Genomic DNA, 26064 nt, shown 5'->3' with positions numbered 1-26064 from the left:
TACCTGACAAACTTTTTAGTCGATGCATTAATATTCTGTAACAAATGTGCTGTCAGGTGTCACGAAGATAAGATTAAAAGGCACTGTTCAAACATTCTCTGGTTGCTCTTTTCTCCACTCCTGCCCTGGCTTTGCAGGGCAGGATCAGGGTAGGGGTCAGAAGTCTTTGTTAGCTGCTTCTTAAAAGGCTGAGATTCAGGTGTGCACAGCCTGAAAACAAGAGTTGAGCTTGGTAAAACATACAGGGTGCTATTGTATTGTGGAAATGCTGCATTGCAATCCAGGGGAGGGCTCCGTGCTGCCTTCTGTAAAGAGGTCCCGGGGCTCAGCATTTCTTTTGGGTTAGAGATGCTTCTGTCAGAAAAAGCAGCCTTGATATTAAATAAATAAATAAATATATATATATATATATATATATATATATATGGAGAGAGGCAGAGAGAAGGGGAAAGTAATTGTTTGTCATTTCTTTGCAAGTCAGGTTTTGGTCTATTCTTGTCAAATCTATCTGAAGTGTGTTTACATACAGTTTGCCTTTCTGGTATTCTGTGCTTGCACAGACCTGATCTCCACCTATTTTGTGTCAACAGTTGCTGAGATTGGTGTGCAGCGATTAACCACGGCGAAGTGAAACGCCAGCACGCTGGGAAAGGTGCCCTCAGAGACCCTCTCTCTCACTTACATCATGAGCTAGCTTCAGGCTGCACCTGCATAAAACAAACCGCATTTTTGAGTGGTTAAAAAGTCAGCCTGAAATATTAAAAATGGGGCAAATGTTGCCTCCTCGTTGGATAAAACAATTTTCTCTTCTCAAAAATGAAACACAGCCAGAGGCTCGGGGAGAGGAAGTGCTTTGGAGGGCGTGTGTTTTGCCCTGTCTGCCCTTAAATGATGCAGTGTAAATGATGTATGGCTGGCTATACCAGCATTAGAGCTAACGAGGCTTCTGTGTTTTATTTCACTTTTTCAAAGAAAAGAAAAGAAACGGCAGCAGATGCTGCAGAAAAAAAAAAATTACTTCCGCAGTCCTCAACGAAATCTAGGTCATGTAACAGTTTCATGGGTTATTATTTGTTTTTCTGCCCAGGCACCGTAGTCCTTGTGGCTTTTTGGCTAATGATAAAGTGCAGTATCAATTGCTCCTTTTTTTATTCAGACATATCCAAGAGATGTCCGACTCCTCCTAGGCTTATAAAGGTGGTTTATACTCCTTGTTTTATCCTGTCTGGGGGGCTGAGCTTTGTACGTCCCACGGTCTTACAAATTCCTTTTATCTTTGACATTCTTCTGACCTCCCCGTGCGTGTTTTGTTTTCATTGCTTTCCGAGGATGTCTTTTCTCCTTCCCCGAATAAAATGCCATCATGAGGAGGATTATAAGTAAAATGAATTACTTCACTTAATGGGAAATTATGTTTAGGTAAAGTAGATTACAAAGTAGGTTATTAGTAGTGGTTGGACAACAACGTTTTGACGTAGGATGGCTTGGGGGGCAGTTCATCCTCAAGAAGCGTGTTGTTGTTTTTCAGGTTGGCCGTGATTCAGAGTTGTGTCTTTTGTGGTTTCAGCCTCAAAAAAAAAATATAAAAAAATATTTCAAACCAGTTCCGCAGGTGCCCACATCACAGAACGTACACCATTGCTCTCGTGTTTGTTGTCTCAGCCGCGGTGGGAAGGGCCCGACCACAGGAATCAGAGCTTCCCTCATCTGCCCCAAGCTGCTTTCTCAAGGTATAGGCCAGAGCGATGCCAAGGCCTATTCCACGTGCGAACCACAGGTCCCACAGAGAGGTTCAGTGTGTCTTCTCCTTTTCAGGGAGCTTTTGGGTTGGTGACCCTTCGGTTGCTTCTCCGTGCCTCACAGGCTGGGGGGAGCTGGTGCGGGGATGCTGCTTGGGCCTGGAGGAGCAGGCATGGCTTCCAGCCCCAGGGCCATACCCGGGATACGTCAGGGTGAGCGGGGAGGCAAGCTAGCTGAACGAGGCTCCCAGCTGATGGATGAGAACCTTAGGCCTTGAAGGAGGTCTCACTGTGTTTAGACCCCTTGTGTCGCAGGAGAAAGCCCAGAGATCATGCGGGCACCTCTCACAAACATGACGGTGGCTTAAATAAGGGATGCTGTTGAATCAATAGAGGAAAAGGAAATTGCTGAGGCAGAGGTGTGTTTGCAAAGCAATGGCAAGTTGTTTTCTGGCAGTTCAGGCCCATTCCTAGGGAAATCCCTGCTGCCGAGTAGGACCCTGACTGTTGCTTTGCAGCGATCTGCTGGAGGCAGGGCGCTGGCGTGCACCGCGAGTGTTGTGTGCACCAGAGTGGGCCCTGCATTACGGAGCCCAGCCATGTGGGCTCTCTTGAAGGTTAAGATGGAAAACTGAGGTTCAGACCACCCTCCAGACCCCTTTCAGAGCTGGGGAGCTCAAGGCTGGTACTAAACACCGTGCTGGGAGGTTGGCATCGCAGTCTGGGCTGCTCCCAAAGCTTGCAGGGCCTGCATGCCCTCTGCCATGAGCTTGTGGGAGATCCTGGGGTTTGTGGCATGGCCTGCGCGTTCACGTGCATACTTCTCTATCCCAGCGAAGACAGTGCACTGCATGGCACTGAGATTAACCACTCTCCCAGCCTGCAGTGGAAAAGGGACCACAAATTTTCCTATGCCCACCCAGCATCAGCCCTTGCACGCAGTGAGCGTTTTTGGGGGAAGCAAGATTTTGGCCAACGGTGTGTCGCGTACCCAGTTGCAGAGCTGTGCTGGGTCAGCGCTGTCCCGGGTGTGAGTTAGAGCAGCCTTAGCAGTGCTCTGCTAGATGAATCCTTGCCATATTCCTTAAAGGCTAATTGTGGCACACGGAGATCAACAGAGTACAGCTGCACTGGGATTTGGGAGTAGGGAAGAGACAGGAGGTCAGCTCTGCTGGCACTTTGCCATTTAAAGATTTCCCCTTACATCATCTGGCTGCTGAGGGCGAGTTTACATCTGCTTTGCACCACGAGGGAATTGCGGTGTCAGGGAATGAGCTTTGCTGCGGGCCCCCCCGGCGCAGCCGAGGCCGGCAGCGCTGCATCTGCTGGGGCTCCGTGGCACCGGCGGGGAGAAGCACGGAAGCTGGACCTGGCTCGTCACCGGAGAGTTTCCATCTCGGCAGGGCTTTTTTTTGAAGGCAGAAAACAGCATTTGTGGATGGGAGGAGGAGAAAGAGGAGAGCGGAGCGGAAAGGCCAGCGGCAGCCCAGGCTTTGGAGCGCTCAGCTATGATGTGGGAGGCCCTGGAGATGGGCAGAGCAGGGAGGTGCAGCTCCGGGGAGCCCTACCCCGGGCACATTGGCTCTTCACCCATCCCTAGCGAGTCCCTCCCTTGTTTTGCATTCAGAACTAACTAAAGAAATACAAATAGGCTTTAGCTCCATACTGCTGGGGAACAGGAACAATTTTGCAAGACAGGAAGAGTGTTTCCTGCCCAGCTTTCTTCTAGAAAGACCGATCCTGCAGCCGCCAGCCCTGTGTGGAGATGGGGTTAGGGGAACATTTGGGCCATGGGGAGAGCGGGGCCAGGAGCTCAAGATGTGCCGTGATGGAAAGCCATCAGCCATCACTCTTGCATGGGGAGCATGAGCCACCGCTGGGCTCACTGCCACCCTGAGGTGGTCACCAGAGCTGCATGGCGCCCCACAGGGCTGGTAGCAGGGCGCCCTCGCCTTGTGGCTCCCCGGAGCCCAACCTGCTTGTCTGGAGGCAGGATGTGTCCCACGGTGGTTTGAGAAGAAACCAGGGTGTGCGGCAGGAGGGGAAGGGGTTTAAAGCGTTTGGAGGAGATCGAGCACAGGATGCAGCCAAGGGCAGAGCTGGCACGTTGGGCTGGCTGAATGTAGGGCATAGCCAGCCCTCGTACAAGAAGCACATACCTGATCCCATCTCCCTGCTTTCTATTTTTGCACTTGATATGCTCGGTACATTAGCAGGGTTGGCTTGCGAGAGATTCAATAGCACTCTCCTGCTTTAAAACAACTTTTCTGAATGCACAACATGAATACATCGGTGGGGTCACATAGTAATGCTTGAAGTCAGAAGCTATTTTTAAAACTAAATTGCAGAACCACACGTGGTTTTCATTAGTGCTTTACATCAAATTTGTCAGCTAATTAGTGGTTTTTCATCACTCGTTTTGCATAGTATTTTATTTGTTCGCTCTTCAATATTGTCTTGCGACACCCCCAGCCCTATATGCAGTCTCTGGGGCTGGTGCTGCCAGCGGAGGAGGGAGGAAGAGGAGAGCTTTCAGGAGACCTTCCTGCTCCTCCTGATGGATAGACCCGCTGCCTTTGGAGTCAACTCCTCTATTACGTCTCTGGAGTGGGTGGTTAGCAGCCCATGTACTTTCTTCCCTCCCTACCTCCATTTAGTGTTGTAAATGATGTATTGCAGTCCTGAACTGTCTTCATTTCAGAGGAGGAGGAGGAGGAGGAGGAGAAACCAAGAAAAGTTGCCAAACATGACTTCATAAGGTCTGACTTTAAATTGAACAAAGTTTCTTGAGTGTCTTGGATTTTTTTTTTCTTTACAAATAAAGGGAGTACAGAGAGCATGGATTGCTAATGACTGGTAGTTATGGGTCATTAAGCTCAGTAACTGACTTCAGGATCAAAACTTTCTAATAACGGCAGTAAGCACTCTTAACATTTATTTCTCATTTTAGGAACGGGGAGATGTGATTACCATTCAAAAGTCTGCAGTTATTTTTTCTGTTCATAATTACAGAGGGGGCTTTTTATTTTTAAGGCTGTTTTTAAACATTTGAAAGTATTCTGTGAAATCACTTCTGTTTTTTTTTTTTTTTTTTCCTTTTAACTGATTCCTTAAAAAAGCTCTGGAAAACAAATACCCAAGAAAAAAAATGAAAATGCGTTAAAATAAGGAATAATGCAGTTACTGAAGTATAATAATCCCAGTTTATAGCACACTTCCATTTAAATTGTTTTTATTAGAGATAAACCTGTTAAGTGTTGAGGAATTAAGTGCTGAATAGAGAAAGTTGTTTCATTGGGGTATAAATGAAGAATCCCAGTATGTAAAAAAGACCATGTCTGGTTTTGCAAGAGAATTATTTGCGAGTTTGAAGGTCTTTGGTTATTTTGGCATCTCTTATGAAAATGATGATTTGCTTGTTGTTAGGAGGGATGCTGTTTTTTCCAGAGGGATGAGACATTTTTTGTGTTTGTAGGTATTATGGGCTTTCCTGAAGTCCTTAAACCTGGTTTGTTAGAAGGAGCTTGAAGACAAAATGAGGCAGAGGGATTTGGGGGGACTTGTTGACACTGTTGTTGATCCACAGACTCCTGGCTTGCAGTCACACCCAGCGTGCTGGGACAGTGTTGACAAGGAGCAGCCTGTAACTCCAGGTATCAGAAGTCAGTTCTGGTGTGAAGCTGTCCTCATCCAGAAGGGCCGGGGGAGAGGAAAAGGCAACAGAGCACCAAGTCTCAGCATCGGCTTTCAGACAGCTCGCGCTGGGAATTTTCATTCAAACACTGCAAATTGAAAGTCCCCACAATCACTCTGTCAATTCCTGAGCAAAAGTGACTTTGGAAACTCGTGACAGCGAAGGAAGGCCTTGTTTTATTCACTAAACAGAACTGAAATACAAGGGGAAGGGAGAAAGAACACATCTATGCAGAAAATGTCACCGGGGCTGTAACCTGAGCCCAGCGAGCTGCGCCTTTCGGAGGGTTTTGTGACCCTCTGAAAATACCCGCTCTCTGGCTGCTATTATTGTAGGCAATTTCCAAATAAAATAGTCTTTTGTCATCACCGGCCATGCCGCCCCTCGCTGAGAAGAAACAAAACTTGTGCGTCGCGACGAGGGCGGCCAAGCTGAAGGTCAGAGTGCAGCGGCGGCTCGCGGCATAGCGAGTCCGGGGCTGGCTCTCACCCGTGGGACCGGTGACGGAGACTGCCAGTGACCTCTGGGGACAGACCCAGGGCACGAGAGCTAAGAGAAAACATCCTAGAAAAGTGCAAATGGCACAAAAGAGGGTTTCCTGCATCTTCACTTGGGGGTTAGGCAGGTGGAAGAGCTCGTTCTTGCTCGCTTGTCAGGACGCAGTGGAAGGCATGATCTCACGTCCCCAAAAGGGCAAGGAAAAGTTAACTTTAAAAATAATAATAAATACCATCGTCTTTAAACTTCTGTGTTTGCCCAACTGTTCAAACGTTTCCTCCATGTCAGATCCTCCCCCTTGCAAAAAGAGAAAAAAAAAACACACATAAAACAAGCCAAAGCATAAGAGCAAGCTGGGAGTATGTGGTTTTGCAGAGTTCTCTAGAAGATGGGTACAAGTTGTCATTCTGTTTGTGCCACTATTGATTCTGCTCTTTAGGGAGAAAATAAACAAAAACCAAAAAGCGCTCCCACATCAGAGCAAATGTGTCAATGCATAGAGCAGTGGTATGGGGGAAGCACACCTTTCGTGCAGCCCTTTGAGCCTGTGTGAATCTTTACTCACCCAAGTAAGATTGTGCTGGGGTTTTAATCATGACCTTAAGTTTTATGCTTAGTCGTATTTTGAGAAGACTATGTATGAGTAGCTGTTAATATGTGAATACCTTTTTTAGATCTTGATTCCTCTGAACTTTTAACAATTAGAGTGAATCGGGGTTTCTTTCCCTTAAGATAGGTGAATGTGAACGTAGAGGAAAAGGGGCAGTGAGAGTTTTCCTCTTTGCTTTTCTGTTCCACTGGTTTTGCTGGTGTTACACCGACACAGCACTTTGGAAATTCAAAGAGCAATCAAAACGACCCTTCTATCAAAGAAAGCAACAGAGAGTATGAAGGAATGATCCCCATGCCCGTGGATTTCTGCAGCCACAGCTAACTCACAGTTTTGCTTGCAAAGAGTTCTCGGATGTGATTTATAAACGTAACAGCACTGCGTTGTGTTCTGTCAAGGCAAGACACATTAATAGTTTTAATCTGATGGCTTCTTATGAATTCCAGGTTTGGGATGCAGGAAGAAACTTGAAAGTGAATACTTCTTTTTTTTTTTTTTTAATGCATAGTAGTTTGGAGTCTACTATAATGCAAAGTAAAGCGTTCTGTTACAAAAGCAGGGAGGATGGGACAGAAGGTTAAAGGGCATCCTGGAAACAAACAGCTGGACCAGTTTATTTAAACAGATACAAGGATGGGGAGCTGACCTCGGTTTGACTTCTAGTGGGAGGAGCAAGAATGTCATTTTATTACTTTGCCCAGAAGGAAAATGTTCTTGCGTCTGAATTCACCCTGAAGACATCCAAACACAGGGCTGGTTTGCAGATCAGCTACTTATATAAAATACTTATAGGAATGCGTAGGAAGAAGCTAACTATTAAGTACCTGTGTGTAAAATGTTCTTAAAGCAGACGTCCCAAGTGATAATACGGGGCAAACAGGTGAAAAGAGGTTTTACTGCAGCCACATCTTCGGATGATTATTGGCAAATTCCAGCTGCATGGTTTATTGGAAGGAGAACCTCATTCTTCCCGAAAGCACTTGGAGGGGAAGGTTGTGATGTTTGTGTGGCTGCTCAGGGTTTCTTTTTGGTTTTGGGGAAAGCTTTTGGCAAATGAAGGTTTCAGTGAGCAGCCCCAAACCCTCCCCAGTAAGAGGGCCGGGGAATGGGGCATTTGGGGGAAGGAGTGAGCACAGCGAGTGCCTGCCAGGCATGCAAAAAGAAATGGCTGGGGCACCAGGGTTTTGTGTTGTTGTTTTACTTGGGAGAGTTGCTGTGAAAATTGCTTTCTGCAAATGCAGATTACAGATATTAAACAATTTTCTAATTGGTCATGGAGCTAAGGCAGCTAATGGGGGAAAAAAGCAGATTTTTTTAATTGCTTATTTCACATGGTGTTTGTGCTACACCTGTGCTTATAATGAGAAAGGAGAATTAGTCTAACCTTCTGCTCACATGATTCTAATTTTCATGGTTTGTACAAGATAATGATAAACTGATTTGCAACACCGTTTGCTGAGTTGAAGGGTTTTGTTTTTTTGGTTTTTTTTTTCTGTTACTGGGAGTGTGTACAAAAATTGATACAATACTGTTGCTGACAAAACATGACCTAGTTCAGGTGTAAGGTTTCCAGCACGGAGCCTGGAATTTGTGCCTTTGTGTTGTGGAACATTTTGAGCCCGTTTGGTCGAGACAGCCTTCATTAGGGCCCAACATCTTGATTAATTTTTGCAGGAGCTTTTGCATAATGTGAAGCAGCCAGGAAGGGGAGATAGGAGGAACCCCAAATAGCCCCTGCTGGTCTTTGATGACGGCAAAACAAACAGCCCCGTGCGGTGTTTTGTGATGGTTATCCTGGCTGGTGTCAGGGAAGGGGTGGGCACCACGGTTCCTTTGGGAGTGTCCCGGTGGCTTTATCTCTGCTGTAGGAGAGCTCTTGCTAAGCCACGGCAAGGAAAGGCAACAAAACCAAGCTCCAAGTATCCCTTTGTGTACTTTAGCACTACGTTTTGCAAAGCGTAGCGGGGTTTTACCCGTGCTCATGCTTCTTCCTTTCCTAGTAAATATTGAGGAATACATGTTTTTGTTATTATTTGTCTCTTTCAAAGAATGTAAAGTCTGGTTATGAGGCTTTGCCATAGCGTAATTAAATCTCGATGGAGATTTTTTCCAAATGGTTTTTAACTAAGCTTGCTGATTACCAAAACCACAAGAGAAGTTCTTCTAGCACTGCTGGGACAGGTTTCCAGCCATGCTTTTGAGACTCCTGATTTCTGTGCCACCAGGACTACACGCCGAGGAGACTGGGGGCACTTGTGATCTCTCCCCTCGTTCTGTTTTGCTCCAAATTTTTTTGAGTATTCCTTCCCCAAATAGGCATTACAAGACCGAGGCGAAGAGCTAAAAAACACGAGGAGTACGGTTGCAGAGGACCGCTTTTAAAACCGACCGTACCTTTTTTATTTCCAAAGATCTGCTTTTCATTGTTCGTGGGGAATTTTCAGTAGTCCAGTAATTACAGTTTAACAAGATGTTTGCTGTAAATGGTCAGGCCTAGCTGGAGAAAACAGGATTATAAATTCAATTACTGTAAAGCTATGACCTCGCCTTGACCCCTCAGACTTTGCATAAAGGGGGGGGGGGGGGTAAAAACCCACCAAGAAATGGCTACAAGGAATGCAGGGCTCTGAAGTCCCCAGCAGTGTGACTTAGTGGTGATAAAACTCCAGACGTTCCCTCATTTGATGGTGTTCTGCCATCACAGTTCATTATCTTAATAGTGGGCATTAAAAGAGAATTAGGTTTGCAAGAGGTAGGGGAAGGTTTTGATAAAAAAAAAATGGAAAAAGAAGTCAGAGGACATTAGACAGAAATGTCACTAATTAGGGGGAGGTAGCAGATGCCCTTACGTGCATCCCTCCGTCGCCACCCGTTTTTTGTGCTCCTCTCTGAATCACGAAGAGTGTTGCTGGTATTGTTTCCTGAAAACTCCGCTAATTCCCCCATGAAAAGATAAAATGGAAGTGTCCGACTGTGGTAAAAGCAGGCAAACATAAATCAGCTCAGAAACCCCAAGCCTGTACTCTCGGAGGTCACCAGGGGTTGCGGGGTTGGCTGTGTCTGAAGCTGCGCGCAGCCCAGTCGCGAGCCCCGCGTTGGGGTGCAGGCTCGGGGAAGGCTGGAAGTCGCCCCCTCCGTAACCGTTTGCTTCCCTCTTTTTGTTGCAGGTTTATTAATGCTAGAAGAAGAATAGTTCAGCCCATGATAGACCAGTCCAATCGAGCAGGCAAGTCCCCAGTAGTAACCGTATTCGAGTCACACAGGCAAAAACCATCCTCGAGCCATTCACCGGGAGGTCCATTACCTGGTAAATAAATGAGAAATGAATGCTGGGAGTGATTGACAATTAAACTAAAACCAGCTTTGTCTCATTGCAAAGCTAATAGTTTTAACACGATTAAAATATTTTGGGAAAAATAAAATATAATTCAAAGAAGAAACTCCAATTATCTGCTCCATGACCGGACTTTCTGAGCACATTCGGAATTAATGTTGTTCTTATTTTTTTGCATTTGTTTTGAGTTTTCCTCCCCAGCTCTTGCTGCTCCTGTGACCACTCCCTGGTGCATGGCTTGGTGTGGAATTGCTGTAAACTTTATTACCTGTCAAAAGGGCAAAGGGGTCAGAATCGCTTGTGGGACTCAGTAAAGTTCAAAGACATTCAATGAGGTAGAGCTTTATGTGCTTTAATAACCCAAGGCAGCTCACTTCTGAAGGCAGCTTTTAATGTACAGTTAAAACCTACAATTCAGGTAGCGGGACTCGGGTACGGTCCTTTTGTCTCTTGTCTCTTCCTTTCAGTATCTGCCTTTGGGGATCCCAGAGTGGTTGGGTTTTCCTTTGGGGAGATTTATTTTTTAACCCAAAGTTTTGACGTGCCAGTCCTGCCTGGGATCTTGGCTCACAGCTCAGTGTGGGTATTTGCTATTACCCAGGGTCTGTTTGGTTTTCTCAGCCTCCCTGCCCAGCTATCTGCATCCATCGCTGTCAAAGACGCCTTTGGGCGATGCGCTCTCTCCGAGCACATTTGATTATTTTGCCATTAGAGGTAAATCTCTGGCATGGACGTGTTCAGGTCCTGCTCTTGTAAAAGCGCATGGGCGTAATTTAACACACTGGGATTTCAGTGTGACTATTCTGGCCATAAAATCCGGCTCCTATGCAGGTCTTGGCATTGACGTCAGCAGCGGCAGCAGCTGGAGCGGGGGCTCATTGCGTCCCCATATTTCTGATGGCCAACTTCATTTATTTCCAAACTCACAGGAGAAAATTAAGCCCGAACTGTGCGAGCTTGTTAGTGCAGCCACCTGATTCGAACCGTAGATGATTTTTTCCTCTGTTGTGAGTCCCCACTGGTGGTCATCCTTGGGGTTCTTAGGCATGGGGCAAGGACCATGCGCGGCCGCGAGGTGACGCGAACCCTTTCGGGCGTTGTTAAAAAAAAAAACCCTCTGTGCTTTTCCAGTAAGTCAAGGCACACCCTACAACCCCGACGGGCAGCCGATGGGAGGCTTCGTGATGGACGGCCAGCAGCACATGGGCATCCGAGCGCCAGGTAAGCCCCGGGGTAGTGTTGGGCATGGATGGGTGACCGCCGCCGCCGTCCTCTGCCCTCATCTCAGCTGCCTCCTCGCCTCGCCTCGCCTCACCTCGCCTGTCTTCTGCTCGCCTTCAGCACCGTCGAGGGAGAGTGGGGCGCTTCTCCCTCGCAATTGCTCCTCGCCCCTGCGGAAGGCTGCGGTGTGGAAAGGGGGCTTTCGGCACTATCTGTTGACTTTGCTCATTCTCTGGCATCTTCTCGGATTTTTATCTCCCTCTAGGACCTATGAGTGGAATGGGCATGAATATGGGCATGGAGGGGCAGTGGCACTACATGTAACCTTCACCTAGGTACCCAATGGCAAAGCCAGGGGGAAGTAAGTACAAATGGGGTCTTTGTTCTCACTTTGTTCCAGGGATATTTTTTTTTCTCCGTGCATTTCCCAACGTTCTCCCTGCCCATAGCTTCATGCTTGTTCATTCCTCTCCGTCCCGCGCCTGGGCTCCTTCGGTTCCTTTTCCCTTCCCTCTGGCTCGAGCCAAGCTTGCCGGGCCGCGCAGCCCCTGCGTGTGCTGTCCGCGGGTGCTGCGGTGCGATGCTATTATACAGCACTGACCGCATGACGAAACGAGCAGCAGCCGGGAGGTGGGGGAGCCCGTCGCCAAGGCAACAGACTGATTTGCAAAATGTAAGCAGTCTGCAGCAGTGCAGGGAGAGGAAAGAGCATGTCCCCAAAGTGTCATAAATCTGTCTAACCGCAGTTGATGCATGAGTTACATTTCTACGCTAACCTGCGAGACACCAAAAAGCCAAACAGAGACTTCTTTTAGGTAAAATAAACAGCAGCTTCACTTAGGGCGAGTTACGTTTTGGAAGGCGATCAACGAAAGTTTGATTTTTTTTCAAGTTTATTTCTCTTTGTCTGTCCATCATAATGGGATTACGTGTGGCAAAGGAAAAAGAGAGAATACAAAATAGAGGTGTGCACAGCAGGCTATGGAGCTTAGCCCAGGCTAATTGACTATATCCAAATTAAGTATGCCATCACTTGCAGTGTGACAAATGGATTTGACTTATTCAGTATACAAAAATAGAGATCATTAATGCAATCTTCAGTGGCAGGCCTCGTGAAGAAAGCCTAGAAAAACTGTCCCAGATTTTTTTTTTTGGTTCTTGTCTTTTTATAGGGGAAAAGACGTTATACAAATTTTTTTTTAAAAAAAAAGTAAAGCAGTTTGAAACACCGGGGCACCGATACCATGTTTAAATGATGCCCGATTCTGTTTCTCTTGCTTTGTTTCTGGAGTTAAAAGCAGTTATTTGGGCATCTTTGTCGTGCCTCTGATTATATTAAGGGAGCGTTTGAAGTTACCAAGGCCAAGTGTGTTTTGGAGTTGTCTTCTCTGGGCGCAAGTCAAAAATAAGTTTCAACAATTAGCTGTGAAAACATTCCACCAAGCTTGGGAATGCAACAGCCTTATTACCTCATCATGGAAATTTCTAGCTTAGTTAATTTAAATATTGTTTCTTAGTTTCTGGGTCAATTAAATTTAAATGATGTATTTTATGCTTCGTGACCAATTAAATTAATAGGTTATTACAAAAAATATTATCATCTTTTTTGATTAAAGAGCTGTGAGTACAGTATATTTTATAAGCAATTTTCATTAGTTCAAAAATGTTCCTTTAGGCTAGATTAAGCAGCTATTCATTGCTAGAGCCTTGAGACCTGATTCCAAGGTGTTCAGAGCATTCACAGCACACTATTACTTAGAACTAAAGCCAATTGAACCTACTTAGCAATAGCGTATGCCTTTCACCCTTGATGATTATGGAGCTTATAGCTCTCCGAAACAATACACCTGTCAGTTCCCATCAGCTATAGCAATCCAAGCAGAAGGCAGAGGCCCACGGAAAGCAGGAGGTTTTATTGTTTTAGGTCCAATTTTTCTTATTGTTCTCCCAACCACTGAAAGGTTGACTGAGTTGCACGTCTGAATTTTTCAGACAGAAGTGATCGCAGGGAAAGAATTAATTGATAACTGCCATTGATTTTTTTTCCACGTGTTTAAAAATACAGGTTTGATTTAACAATCGTCCTTAGTAATCCTATCAATTTCAGCTTCATATGAGGCCTTTGTTCAGAAACGTATGCGCTCGCTGTACGGCCCGTCTCTCAACGGTGTGAACTCTTGGGACAGATTCGAAGTAGCGGGGCTCGAGCGCCAAGTAGATAGATGCTGCTAAGGGCTCCCCCTTGCCAGGCCAGGGCTGCTGCCGCTTGGTGCCATCAGCCAGCAGCAGGCCGGCTCTGCCCCCAGCACGATTTCGGATGGGAAGCATCTCTGTGGCACGTGGAGCACAAAGCGCCCACCGCCCCACGCGGAAGCCGTCCCCCGCCACTCACACCCGCCTCTTTCTCTCCGCAGGGCTGCAAAGTATGCCAGGGGATTATGTGTCTCGGGGTAGTCCAATGGGTATGAACATGGGACAGCCAAGCTATACCCCACCCCAGATGCCCCCCCATCCTGCTCAGCTGCGTCATGGCCCCCCCATGCATACCTACATTCCTGGACACCCTCACCACCCAGCGATGATGATGCATGGAGGACCACCCCACCCTGGAATGCCCATGTCAGCATCAAGCCCCACAATGCTTCATACCGGCGAGCCGGCAGTGAGTGGACAAGTGATGGACATTCATGCTCAGTAGCTTAAGGGAATCCGTGTTGTCTGCAGCGGCGGTAGATTTCAAACATTGTCTTTCTGCAATGACTATGGAGTTCCGTTCTTGGCGTCGACTTTGGACCAAGGGACGTTCCTATTCTTCACAGGGACCCTGACAAGCAGGAAAACACCAACTGAAGTCAACTTCTGGGGACATGCTGAATACCTATATAAGACATTAAGAGAACAAAGAGTGAAATATTGTAAAATGCTATTATACTGTTATCCATATTACGTTGTTTCTTATAGATTTTTTAAAAAAAATGTGAAATTTTTCCACACTATGTGTGTTGTTTCCATAGCTCTTCACTTCCTCCAGAAGCCTCCTTACATTGAAAAGAAGCCTTACACTTATCCTGCAAATGACAGAAAGGGCTTATTTGCAGGATTTTTAGAGCATTAAAATAACTATGTCAGGCAGAAGAATCTTTCTTCTATCCTAGGATTTCAGCCATGCACACTCTCTCTCTCCTCCTCCTCCTCTCTCTCTCCCCCTTTCTCTCCCTTTCTCTCTGTCTCTCTCTCTCTCCCTTTCTCTCAGTCTCTCTCTCTTTCTAGCCTGGGGCGTGAATTTGCATGTCTAATTCATTTACTCACCATATTTGAATTGGCCTGAACAGATGTAAATCGGGAAGGATGGGAAAAACTGCAGTCATCAACAATGATTAATCAGCTGTTGCAGGCAGTGTCTTAAGGAGACTGGTAGGAGGAAGCATGGAAACGGAAAGGCAGTGTATTTGAAGCCTAATTGTCACATCAGAGCATCATTGTCCCCATGCAGCAACCACCACCTTGTACATCACTTCCTGTTTTTTGCAGCTCGAAACATGGACTGAAGATTTATTTTTAATATGTTGACTTTCTTTCTGGGCAAAACATCAGTCGTGTGCATTTTTCCATAGTCCCATCATGGAGCATTTATGTATACATTGTAAATAAATTTTGTGCAAAAAGGACTGGAAAAATGATCTGTATTATTGCAATTTTTTGTAAAAGTAGCAGTTTGGTATGAGTTGGCATGCATACAGATTTACTAAGTGGGATAAGCTAATTATACTTTTGTTGTGGTTAAACAAATGCTTGTTGATAGCCTTTTTCTATCAAGAATCCAAGGAGCTAATTATTATTAATAATAATCATTGCACACTGAGTCTTAGAGTTTCTGATTGAAACAGTTTGGATTGTATAATAACTCAAAGCCCAGTTGTAGTAGTTTGAGTGCAGTAATGAAATCTGAATCTAAAATAAAAACAAATTATTTTTTGTCATGGTGACTCCACTGCTTGCAAAATTTGTTTCCTGCCCCACTTCAGTATTTGTAGCGATTCCCTCCCAAATTGTGAGCCAAGCAGCTACAAAACTCATCTAGCTCCAGAGATGTACCTATAATTTGCTATTTAAATATCGGCTTTATATTTAAATAATGTAAAAGTAATGCTACGCTGCGTAAGGAAGCTCTCTCTGAACTTGCACTGTAAATTGTCAGGATGGTAACTGTTGCCTGTTAATAAACGTAATGCCATAGGGCATTAGCTCTCCACAGCATATTGGGCAGAAATTTGTAAATAATATTACCCCCCTCCAAATAATAATAATAATAATAATAAATAATAATAATAATAATAACAACAACAACAACAATAACAATAATAATTTGCAGTTCTAACACGCAGTTTTAAATACTCCAGCCATCATTCCATCTCTTGCTGGATCTGAGCGTACTGAGGAAGGAGGAAAATAAAACTTTGGAAACGTTGGCCGGGCAGTGCCTGTTTGTGAGCGAGTGCAGTGCTGTCCCCAGGGGCTGGGGGCTCCTCCGGGTGGGGGGCTGCTGGCTCCCGCTTCCACGCAGCCCGCAGCCAGCAGGGTGGTGGGGCTGCCGGAGCCCGGCTTTCCTTCAAAATAGGGTCACAGCTCCTAAAAATGAAATTAAAAAAATAAATTCAATTAAAATTGAATTCCTGCAGGTGGGAACAAAATACATGAATATTGTAATAAAGGTAAAATCGTGCACCCACGTGGGGCCGGGGGCAGCCCAGGGGCAGTGCCCAGCCCGGGGGGGTCCCCAGCAGGCCGGGGGGGGCGGGCAGGCCAGAGCTCTCTGAAGCAGGGAAGCCCCCATAGTGGGGTCCTTTTCCCCCGCAGCTGGTATCTCCTCCCCCCCCTTTTTTAAAAAAAAAAAAAACTCTCAGATTTCTTCCCCCCCTCTTTTTTTAAAGGGCCGATAGGAGGCTGCACATCTCAGCTCCCGCTTTGGGAGCCGGGCGTAATGACACTTTTCTGCCAAAACGTGAATGAACGGGGCTTGCCTTTTGCTTGTTTTTTTCTTCCTTTTTTTTTTTTAAATGTTTCTAGAAAGACAAAAACAAACCGCCCTCTTGCATGCGAGGGCACACGCGTCCCTTCCTCCCCGCAGAAGTGGGGCACAGACCTTCCTCCCTGGGACTTTTATTTTTTGGGGGGGCACATTTCAAATTAATACCACTATTATATCCCAAGACATTTAATCAGCTGTAATTATAACACATTCAAAATGAAGAATATGCCTTGACAGTATTTTTATTGTTATTGTTCATCGCATGATGTTAGACAGCTTCAGAGGCACAGGAAAGAGAAGTAAACGGGTTACAAATAGGGAATTATCCCTCGTTTAGCATTAAAATTCATTTAGATAAAATTGCCACAAACATTTAAATGGGGAGATTAGTTCCCCCTCACGCCTTATTGCACTCTCTCAATGGCTCCGTTAAGAACATTTTACACGTTGGAAATTCCGCCTTTTCGGGCCGCTCGCTGTTTCCTAGCTACCCTCCTTTCACAGCGCCGGGGGAGGCCGCCGGGGGGGCCGGGGGGGGCCCCGGCTGCGGCCCGGAGCTCGGCTCGGTCCCCGGGGGGGGGAGGTTTTGGGGGGTGTTTTTGGGGGGCGGTGGGGATGCGCGCCCCGAGGGACTGCGCGCAGCGCTGCGCGGGGACCTGGGGGCGGCGGGGATGGCCGGGGTGGGGGGGGGGGGGGGAGGAGGAGAAGGCGGAGGAGGAGGAGGAGGAGAAGGAGGAGATGGAGGAGGAGGAGGAGGAAGGAGGAGGAGGAGGAGGAAAGCCGGTTTCGACTGCCATCTCTTGGGGGCTCGGGAGAGTGCCGCGGGGGGGGGGGGGGGGCTCCGCGGCCGCCCGCGCAGCGCCGGCGCAAAGTTTGCGCATCCCCCGGCGAGCTTTTATCCCCTCCCCCCTTTGATTTTTGATTTTTAATTTTCTCGCCCGTTTTTCTGCAGTGGCCACCCCTCTCCCCAGGGGCTGCCGGAGAAGGGCTTCTTTAGGCTAAGAAACCTCACTTTTCGTCCCCCTCCTGCCTGCCTGCTTCCAATCCCGGGCTCTGTTGAGCTCCGCTCGGCGCAGCGTGCAAAAACTGCGGGGCGGCCCCAAAAATACAGCCCCCCCCCCCCCCAATTTCCCACCCCCCCGGCTGCCGCCCCCAGCCCGGAGCGGGGCCGGGGCCGCCTGGGGGCGGCTGCGGGGCCGGGGCCCGGCCGCTTTGTGCGCGGAGCTTCCCTGGAAATAGCGGAGCGCCTGGGCGGCAGCTGCTGCCGGAGCCCCGAGAAACTCTTTGGGAAGAGCAGGGGGAAAGAGTGAAAGGAGAAAGAAAGACTGTTCTTTTTTTTTTCTTTTCTTTTTTTTTTTCTTTTTTTTTTTTTCCCTTTGGTGCCATTTTGGATGTCATCTGTTACCTTGGTGACTGTGCTCAGCCCCCAAAGCCCCTGGATTGTTAGGAAAAAAAAAAAAAAAAAAAAAGCCTGCTATTTCTGCACCGTCATTTATCACTGTCACCGCATAATGATTCCCCTCGCAGCTCCTTATTGATGTTTGTAATTGCATTATCTCATAAAGGGAGGGGGTGGCGGGCCGGGATGATCAATGGAGCCGCGCCGTGCATGCCGGGGTCAGGGGCTGCGGGGGGCTGCGGGCCCCCCCCGGCCCCCCCCGGGCGGGCACCGAAGTCCCGGGACCGCAGCCGGTGTGCGGGGCCCGGCACCCCCGGCGGGGCCGGCCCTGGGGGCACCGCGGCCCCAGGAGGGGGCTGGAAAAAAAAAAAAAAAAGAAAAAAAAAAAAAAAAGGAAAAAAAAAACCCTCAGGCTCCCCCCCGGGGGAAATTAAGGCGGCTGGAAAGTGAGGAGGATGGGGAAAAAGGGCTCGGTAAATCCGCCCCCCTCCCGGGAGGAGCGGACAGATGAACGTTTTTTTGGCCGGTACCTGCGGGACTGTGATTTTCGGCTTTTTTTTATTACCAGTTTCTTTCAAAAACGGAGGAGCCGCCGCCGCTCGCCCCCCGAAAGCAGCGCTCCCAAAAGCCCCAGAGCCCGGCAGCCCGCGGGTGTCCCCCCCCGGCCGCCCCCCTTCGCTCCTACCCTGCCCACGAAGCTTCCCAACGAAGTACCACCAACTCCTTTCCCCCCATCCTCGTCTCACGCCCAAAAGTTAAAAAAAGATTTATTTCCCGGCCGGTTATCCCGGCAGAAAATCCCAAACCGTGGCCCTCCACCCTCCAATATAAATAAAAATAAATAATAATAATAAAAAATAATAATAATTTTTAAAAAGCACATACAATATAACACTAACAACCGGGGATGCTGAGCCCGCCCCAAGCCCGGCACCCCCCGCAGCCGCCCCCAGCCCCAGGGCCAAGCAGATCCTGCCCCCCCCCCCGGGGCAAATCCTGACCCTCCCCCGTGCCAGCTGCCCCCCCCCGGCCCAGCACCCCCCGGCTCTGGGATGTCAGCAGCGCGCTCCCAGCCTCGGTGGTTCTGCTCTCTCCCCTCTCCCTGATTTTTTATTTTTATTTTTTTTTTTTATCTTTCTCAATTTCCTCCAGGAATGAAGAGTTGGCGCTACCGTTGGACTTGTAAAGAAACGCCAGTTGTCTGCTTTTACACAAACAGTCACGTTTCAAAATAAACTTTATAAGGATTCCAATTTTAAAGTAAACCAGTCGTCACGGCCAGGCAGCGGGGCGAAGACGTGCACTTGAAATCTGAAATGGGAACTAATCAAACTTAGCTATTTCTTCCCTTTACTGGTCTGATAGTTTGCAATCTGGACTTCCATACTTTAAAAAAAAAATATTTAGTGCCGTAGCCCACGGTTAAAATAGTGAAAAATTAGTCTCGTTTCAGAAATTATTTATTTATAGAACGAACATGATTAAAACATAAAAAACACACAAACTGCAGCTGCAACAAAAAAACCCCACCGTGATTTACGATTATTAAATCTTTGATTGCCATGTTAATGTTTCTTTTTCTACCTTTCATTTGCATTTTAATCTATCGAATCTTTACAATTTTGCTGCCTCCTACTCGAATGATTGATTACACATCTGAAAGGAAAAAAAAAAAATCCTAAGCTTTCTGGGCGAGCTTCTATTTTTCCTCCCCCCTCCCTTTGCTGGTTAGCTTTCTGAAACCTTCCTCAACAATGTTAATGCAAGCAGGACAAATTAATTATGCTCTTTTAAATGTCAAAGGTATAAATAAAAACGCCCCCCCCCCCCCCCCCCCGCGCCTTTACCCCTCGCCCCAAATGGGAATATTTTTCCGAGCCGCTTGTTTTAAAAGCGAGAAGGAATCACCCTGGTAAAATACAATTAAAAGCAGCATACGTGCAGCATCGCGACTGTAAATAAATATTATTGCAGGGACATTTACCTGGGGGCTGGAGGGGGTGGGGGGGGAAGGGGCAGGGAGAGGCAGGGAGCTGGGCTGCGGGCGCAGCGGCAGCGCTTCCCTTCTCCGTTCGTCCCCAGCTTCGCCGTTGGTTCCCCCCATTTGCCCCCCCCCCAAAAAAAAATTGGGGCGGTGCGGGCTGAGGGGTCCCCTCGGCTGGGGGAAGCCGGGGAGGGAGGGTTATGGGGCACCCAAAAAGGTGCCACCTGCGGGGATGCGCCCACGGAGGGGAAACCCACGCGGGGATGCGCCCACGGGGGGTGCCCACCCGGGGGTGCGCACCTTGGGGTGTGCCCAGCTAGGGGTGCCCGGGGGGGGGCACCCACATGGGAGATGCTGATGGGGAGCACCCGGGGGGGACACGGCCGCCGGGGGATGCCCACGGGGGGATGCCTACCCGGGGGATGCCCACGCGGGGGCATTTCGGGGGGGGCGGTGGAAAAGGAAAAGGGATGGGGGAGGCTCCGCACCTGCGGACGGGGGGAGAAAACCTTGTGGGCAGACGGGGAGATTTAGGGGGAAGAGGCGGCGGGCTGTTGGGAAAGTAATGGTGAGGTGTCCCGCGGACTGCGGGTTTATTGTGGGGCGGTAACTCCCGGATTTATTTATTGCCGGGGCCATATAATAAAGATAATGACCGCAAACTCGAGATAAATGCTTACGCCCGTAGCTGGTCAATTCTTTTTTATTTGAGAGAGTGATCCGGAGAGGTGAAAGTCATCTTCTCCCGACCACAAATATCAGTCTTGGTTTCCACCACGTTATAAACATGCCATGCAAATAGCGGGGCCGCTGCCGGCCCGGGGGGGCTGCCCCTTCCCTTCGCCTTCTGAGTACCCGCCGAGGGCAGCGGCCAGGCGAAACGCCGGGGAAAAGAGCTGCCCCCATGGAGAAATCACATTGAAATAGGAAAATGAAGTAAAGTAAAATAAGGTAAAATAAAATAAGGTAAAACAGAGTATAATAAAATGAAGTAAAATAAAGTAAAATAGAATAAAGAAAAAAGTAAAAAAAAAAAAGTAAAAAAAAAAAGGTAAAATAAAGTAAAATAAAATGAAGTAAATAAAATAAATAAAATAAAATAAAATAAAATAAAATAAAATAAATAAAATAAAATAAAATAAAATAAATAAAATAAAATAAAATAAAATAAAATAAAATATAAAAGAAGGAGCCGGTGCCCTTGGGGAAATGCCCCTTGCAGCGGGAGCTGGGGCTGAGGGTTGGCCGTCGCACCACGGTCCGGGGCTGCTCCCATCCTGCACGCCGGGAAGACACCTGACAGAGGTGCGGGGGGACGGAAGGGAGAGAAAGGAAAAAAAATATATAAATAAAGAAATAAAATATTGAAAAAAGAAACAAAAAGAAAAAAAAAGAAAAAGGAAAAAAAAGAAAATGCAAAAAAAAAAAAGAAAAGAAAAAAATGAAAAGAAAAAAAAGAAAAAAAAAAGAAAAAAAAAGGAGAGGGAGGACAGAGTCACACACTCTCGTGGTTCGTGCGGGGGGTAAAAGGAGCCGGCTGCAGGGTGCGAAGAGCCTCAGCCCTCGGCAGCCCGGCGCTGCCCCGAGCCCTGCCCGCAGCCACCGGGAGCCGCAAGCGGCGGCCCCTCCGCGCAGCCCCGCCCGCAGCCCCCAGGGGCGAGCGCTCTGCTCCCAGCACGACAAGTTGTCTGTCTCACTTCAAAGGCTGATAACCTAATTGTTTCCAGAGTTTAAAAGTAATTAAGCTGTATTAAAGAAACTTAAATAAAAAACAGTTTTCTTCGCGCCGGGTCTCCGCTCACTCAGGCGGTGAGTGGGAGCCCCGTTTCTCGGAGAAATGCATTAAAAATCGTGCATTTATAGAGCATATGCGAAAAATGTAAACAGATTTCGTTTTTGAAAGGGTATGGGTAAAGTGGTGGTAATTATGTATAATTAATGCTGAAGGGAAAATGAACACATAATAGGTTCCAAAGATTAAACCATCTGTAACTATCAGGGGAACTTTTAAAGTTTCTCTCTCTCTCCTTTTTTTTTTTTTCCAAAGACATCTATTTCCTTTCGCTAAGGATTTTTAGATGTAAAAATTCAAGCCAATGTTTGCCTCTCCGAAGTATTCTGATTTGAGAAACAAATCCCTAAAAGGTTTCAGCAATCCTCAACCTACGACTTTGAAGATCATCCAATATAAAAATAAATCGAACAGTAATTTTAACTATTATTAAAATTTACAGCACTTAATTTAGTTAGGTGCTGGCTTTCCATTTCTGATTACACCATAAGGAAGTTATTTTACTGAGAAATGTTAAGATAAAGTATAGGCATTCCCACACATTCTTTATATATTTTTTCTGGCATATATTTATTAGAGTCCACTCAATCTGCTTCAATTGCTAGGTGATGCAGAATCACTGGAGCCTTTTTTTTTTTTTTTTTTTTTTTGTCCAACAACATCATGTTTGCAGGGTAGAAGCAGACTGTGAAGATGCTTATCTGCACACACGATGTTCAGCACAAGTGGATATAAATTTAAGTGTTTCTCCCATCTCGGCTCAAGTTCACAGAAGTAAACCCAGCGTGTTTACCGTCTGCAAATGGAGCTAACTTTGGTGATAGCACCAAAACCCCCTGCTAACAGATTTTGGGGCACTGTGTGAGCTGTGACTTCTGCCTGAGAGTGTGCCCACCCCATCAGGCACATGGTACACGTAGTGGCAGAGCCGCTGAGCCTCCCGTGCCAGCGGGGCAGCCGCCAACCCTGCAGGCTGGTTTGTGAGGCGGGTGCCTGGGCAGCGTGGGGCGGGCAGCTCAAGTTGTCAGGAGTGCCAGTGTTAGGGTGCACGGACTGGTTGGCTTGCTATTGCGTCCTCCTGGGGGGTGAAAATGCCTTGGCTGCTCCTGGTCTGAACTGCGGGTCTGCTCTGGTGCTGGACGTGGCCGGGGTGGTGTCATCCCAGGGGGAAAGCTGTCTGTCGTGGCCAGCTGGCAATGTAAGGAGAGGTTTGGTCTGGCACCCCCACGCCCCGTTTATTGCCTTTCACTTTGAGAAGCAGGTTTATGAGCAGTGGGACTGCTTTTTGAAGTGTACCCTGTACAGAGATGCGCGGCTTAACCCCTCAGAGTGATGCCTGGGCTCTTTCCTTGCTGCAGAGGCCAAGCAGCTGTGTTTCAGCTTGGGGTTTCTGACCAGCCCAGGTGGAGATCCTCAGCTGAAGACCCTGAAGCCATAAAGGGGCTTGCTCCTCACCAGCTGCTCTACTTTAACTCTAGGGGTGCCTTTTAGGCTGCTCGCTCCTCAGGCTGCCTGGGTGAGGCTGCCTGTGGCCCCCAGAGCTCACCCAGGACTTTTCCTGATCCATGTCTCTGTTGTGCAGAGAGCGAGGTGAGAGCTTGGGCACGTGGGATAGGGTGGAGGGGAGCAGAGCTTAAATGGCCATCGTGACCTCAGAATTGTTTTGGGGGATGAAAACTGTAAGGCCCAGCTTGCTTCAAGTAGTCCCCAAAGCTGTTGTGTCTGCCTGTGCTACAAAAGCTGGTTTCCTACCCAAATGTCCAGGTATTTGCTGGTAACAGTGTACACAGGCAGGTGCACTGTTCCCTGGCTCTGCCCAGAGTGTGCTTACCTGGCTCTTGCTGTGTTCCTGGTATAGCACCAGCCACATAGACCTCAGCCAGAGGCTTTTTCCCATGCCTGGGAAATCCCCTATGAAGGCTCCTGTGTTGAAAAATCCCCTCTTCCCCTTGGTGTCCTGGATGGAGATAAAGGACAACACCCCCCCCCCCCCCCCCAAGTTTGTCACTGTCCTTTAACAGAGTAAATTAACAGCATACTTCCCTTTCTGATGCCTTTTGATGTGCTAAGACTCACACAGCCACCTTCCTTCCAGGTACCAGCAGGGTACCTGGTGGGGCTGAGCACAAGGATCCCCAGAGAGGCCACTGAGGGCCAGCTCCCAGGGACATGTTGGGGTGACACAGCACCAGGACAGGTGGCCCTGCCTGGTGGGAGGGCAGACTGCCTCGGCGTGCCTCAGTTTCCCCATTGCTGGTGGTTGTTTTGCCCCATGGCTTGTGGCAGCGGGTGGCTGCTCTGGGACCGGGTCACCGCAATGAAATTAGCAAACGGGTCTTGTTAACGAAGGGATCGGCGGAGTCTTCCCTGATGGCATTAAAACCTCCTACCTGGCAAATTAGTCCTCCCTCTAACCTCGTTTTCCTCTTACAAAATGTTTCCCTTATTGGAACTCATTAGTATTCTGCTATTTCCACTGCTGCTCTTTCTCAGTAATTAGAGAGGTGCTGAGGTGGCAGAGCCCAGGTTTGCACCCAGATTTAGCTTTCTGCTGAGTTTGGGGAGTTGCCAGGCTGGTGAATCAGAGCCAGGGCTTGCATTTCAATGGGACGATGGGGGAAGGCTGTAAGTGCTTGTTGTGGGATTTTTGCCCAAACATGACCAGCTGCTCTCCTGAGTCAGTGTCCCTGTCCAGGCCAGAATGGGCCGAAAATGAGAGGTAAAGGCTCAGCTCCATTTAACATCTGTCCTTGACTTTCTGAATGTGGCAGTGGTGGCTCGAGAGGTGACCTACCTCTCCATGGGTGCCACTATGCTAGTCTAGCAGAGGCCACCATCCCGTGGTGGCTGGAGGCTGTGCCAAGCTGGTGCCCACCAGCAGCTCAGGAACTCGGTGATGGTGGTGGCCTTCAGCTCAGCTTGGGGATCGCGGACAGGGAGTGACCAAAAAGTGCAAGAGATGCTTTGCTGGGAGTTCCCATTGGAGTGAGGAGCTGGGTGTGATGGGAACAGCCAGAGAAGAGACCTTTGTGCTGGGAACCTCCTTCAGTCTCCTCTCTGCAGGTCAGGTCAGGGCTGGGAGGTCACCTTGCCTCGTTTATGTACTGCAGGTGCTGGAGGGACATCTCTCTTCCTTGACAAAACACTTTAAAATCCAGGGCACAGCTCTCCTGTGAGAGGGAGGGCGGTTACAACCCTGCCTGCTCTCTTTCTGGGGACAAAAAGAGAAAGTTATCACAGGGGTCCCACCCCCCACCCACCTGGCTGTAGCTGGGTGGGAAGCACAGCAGCGCCCTGCAGCTGGGGGCTCCTGCCTGCTGCCTGTACCTCTACATCCCCATGCCTGGGAGGTGCACACCAGCTTCCTCTGGAAAACTCTTGCAATGAAGAAATTAAGAATAATATGCATAGAGGGAGGCTTTTTTTAAGCATGTCTTTCTCAGCATCCAGGCAAGGAGACGTGGCGTCAGCTGTAGGACCTGTATCAGGGCATGTTCTTGGTCCTCACCACCAGCAGAGTGAAGCGGCCCTTCACCTCTGACCGAGGAGGATTAGACACAGACTCACCAGCGCTAAGGGAGGGATGTGCTGTAAAAATGCCTCCTGGGCAGTGCAGCTTTGAGGTGGACGTGACCCCAATCTGCTTCAGATGGACTTTTTATGGTGCTACATCACTGCGGCATGCCCCACCTTCCTTCTCTCTCTCAGCCACAAGCATGCTGGCTCCTAGGTAGGTGAACTGTGAGGCTGGTAATCGATGAGTTTTAGTACATTTTTTGATTTAAAGCACCCTGGCTCCTGCTTTAAAACTCCCAACCACTCAGCTGATGCACGGTGGGAGCTTGCCATGCCCAGCAGCCAGCTTGAATGTCACAGTGAGATATTTCATGCCTGTTTGCAAGCAGGGATGCACTTGGTGTGCATGGGTCAGTGGGTAGGTCAGGGGTAAGGAGCTGGTACTTCTGAGGGGTACCTGCTTTCTCCTTCAAATCCAGGAGGATAGCAAAGGAGAGCTGGTTTGTCTACCAGGAGCTTGGCAGGGAACAGTCCTGGCTGTTACTCAAACCCTCCTGTACAGAGGAAGCTTTGTCCTTGGTCCCAGTGGTAATCAGGCTGTGTTCATCTTTTGACCTACAGAATGAGGGCATATACCCTTTAATAATAACAAACAATCAAAAAAAAATTCTCCTTATCCATCCATAAGGGAATTCTCCATATCCATCCATCTGCTTCATTTTGGAAGACTCCAAAGCCCTTGAAGTCCACGCCACCCAACTCCATTGCCATCTGTGTGGGGGAAGTGCCAGCTTTCCGCACGCAGACATTTAGGAGCTATTGCTTGAGAGATTACTTTGGAGTTACTGCTTAAATTTGTAGTTCTTGGACAGCCTTTAAGATTAACCACCATTTGGTCGTGATCTTTTTGGGGAAAAAAAAAAGCCCTGTAATAGTAATAATAATCAACAATTCCTTGTTTTTGACTTCTTGAAGCTACTGTTGTGAACTGAGCTCTGTGCAGGCAGTAAGCAACCATTATTTTGTGTCAATAAGCAATGTTTTGTCCCCTGCACAGCCAGGAGCGCTGCAGCACAAAGCAGCCCAGCCCTGCTTTCCAGGGAAGGGCTCCAACCTTGCTCATTGCTGTCTCCAGGTGGAGCAGCCCTGGTGTTAGCTCAAGTCCCACTTCCAGAAACAATGGAGAAGTAGTGGGAGGTTTTTCAATGTGCATATCCAGCTTGAAATACCATCCTTCAAATTTTGGTT

At 48.0% G+C, this 26064-nt stretch overlaps 1 protein-coding gene and 2 long non-coding RNA genes across 9 annotated transcripts in view; 2 read left to right on the top strand and 1 right to left on the bottom strand.

Annotated features, from left to right (window-relative positions):
* The window catches only part of MEIS1 (Meis homeobox 1), a 435557-nt gene extending 420481 nt beyond the window's left edge, over window positions 1–15076 (top strand). For 3 of the 6 annotated variants that reach the window (XM_083828213.1, XM_083828212.1, XM_083828211.1), the window contains 4 exons: window positions 9709–9767; window positions 11007–11096; window positions 11362–11457; window positions 13511–15076. In XM_083828213.1, coding sequence (XP_083684339.1) covers window positions 9709–9767; window positions 11007–11096; window positions 11362–11420 — 208 coding nt within the window. In that variant the 3' untranslated portion in view covers window positions 11421–11457; window positions 13511–15076. The remainder of the gene's footprint in view (window positions 1–9708; window positions 9768–11006; window positions 11097–11361; window positions 11458–13510) is intronic. The other 3 variants (XM_083828210.1, XM_083828209.1, XM_083828208.1) reach the window with 1 other exon arrangement.
* On the bottom strand, window positions 14803–16669 carry LOC310896214. The gene is made up of 2 exons (XR_014581284.1): window positions 15827–16669; window positions 14803–15725 (listed from the first exon to the last, which is right to left on the bottom strand). It is a non-coding gene; the product is annotated as an uncharacterized lncRNA (long non-coding RNA).
* Window positions 16670–19533: 2864 nt separating this feature from the next.
* Window positions 19534–26064, top strand: part of LOC310896212 — a 67801-nt gene continuing 61270 nt past the window's right edge. For both annotated transcript variants that reach the window (XR_014581279.1, XR_014581280.1), the window contains exon 1: window positions 19534–22890. This is a non-coding gene — a long non-coding RNA (uncharacterized lncRNA). The remainder of the gene's footprint in view (window positions 22891–26064) is intronic.

The sequence above is a fragment of the Anser anser genome (genome assembly GCF_964211835.1).
Source record: "Anser anser genome assembly, chromosome: 3".
NCBI lineage: Eukaryota > Metazoa > Chordata > Aves > Anseriformes > Anatidae > Anser > Anser anser.
This window is presented reverse-complemented; position numbering and strand designations above follow the sequence as displayed.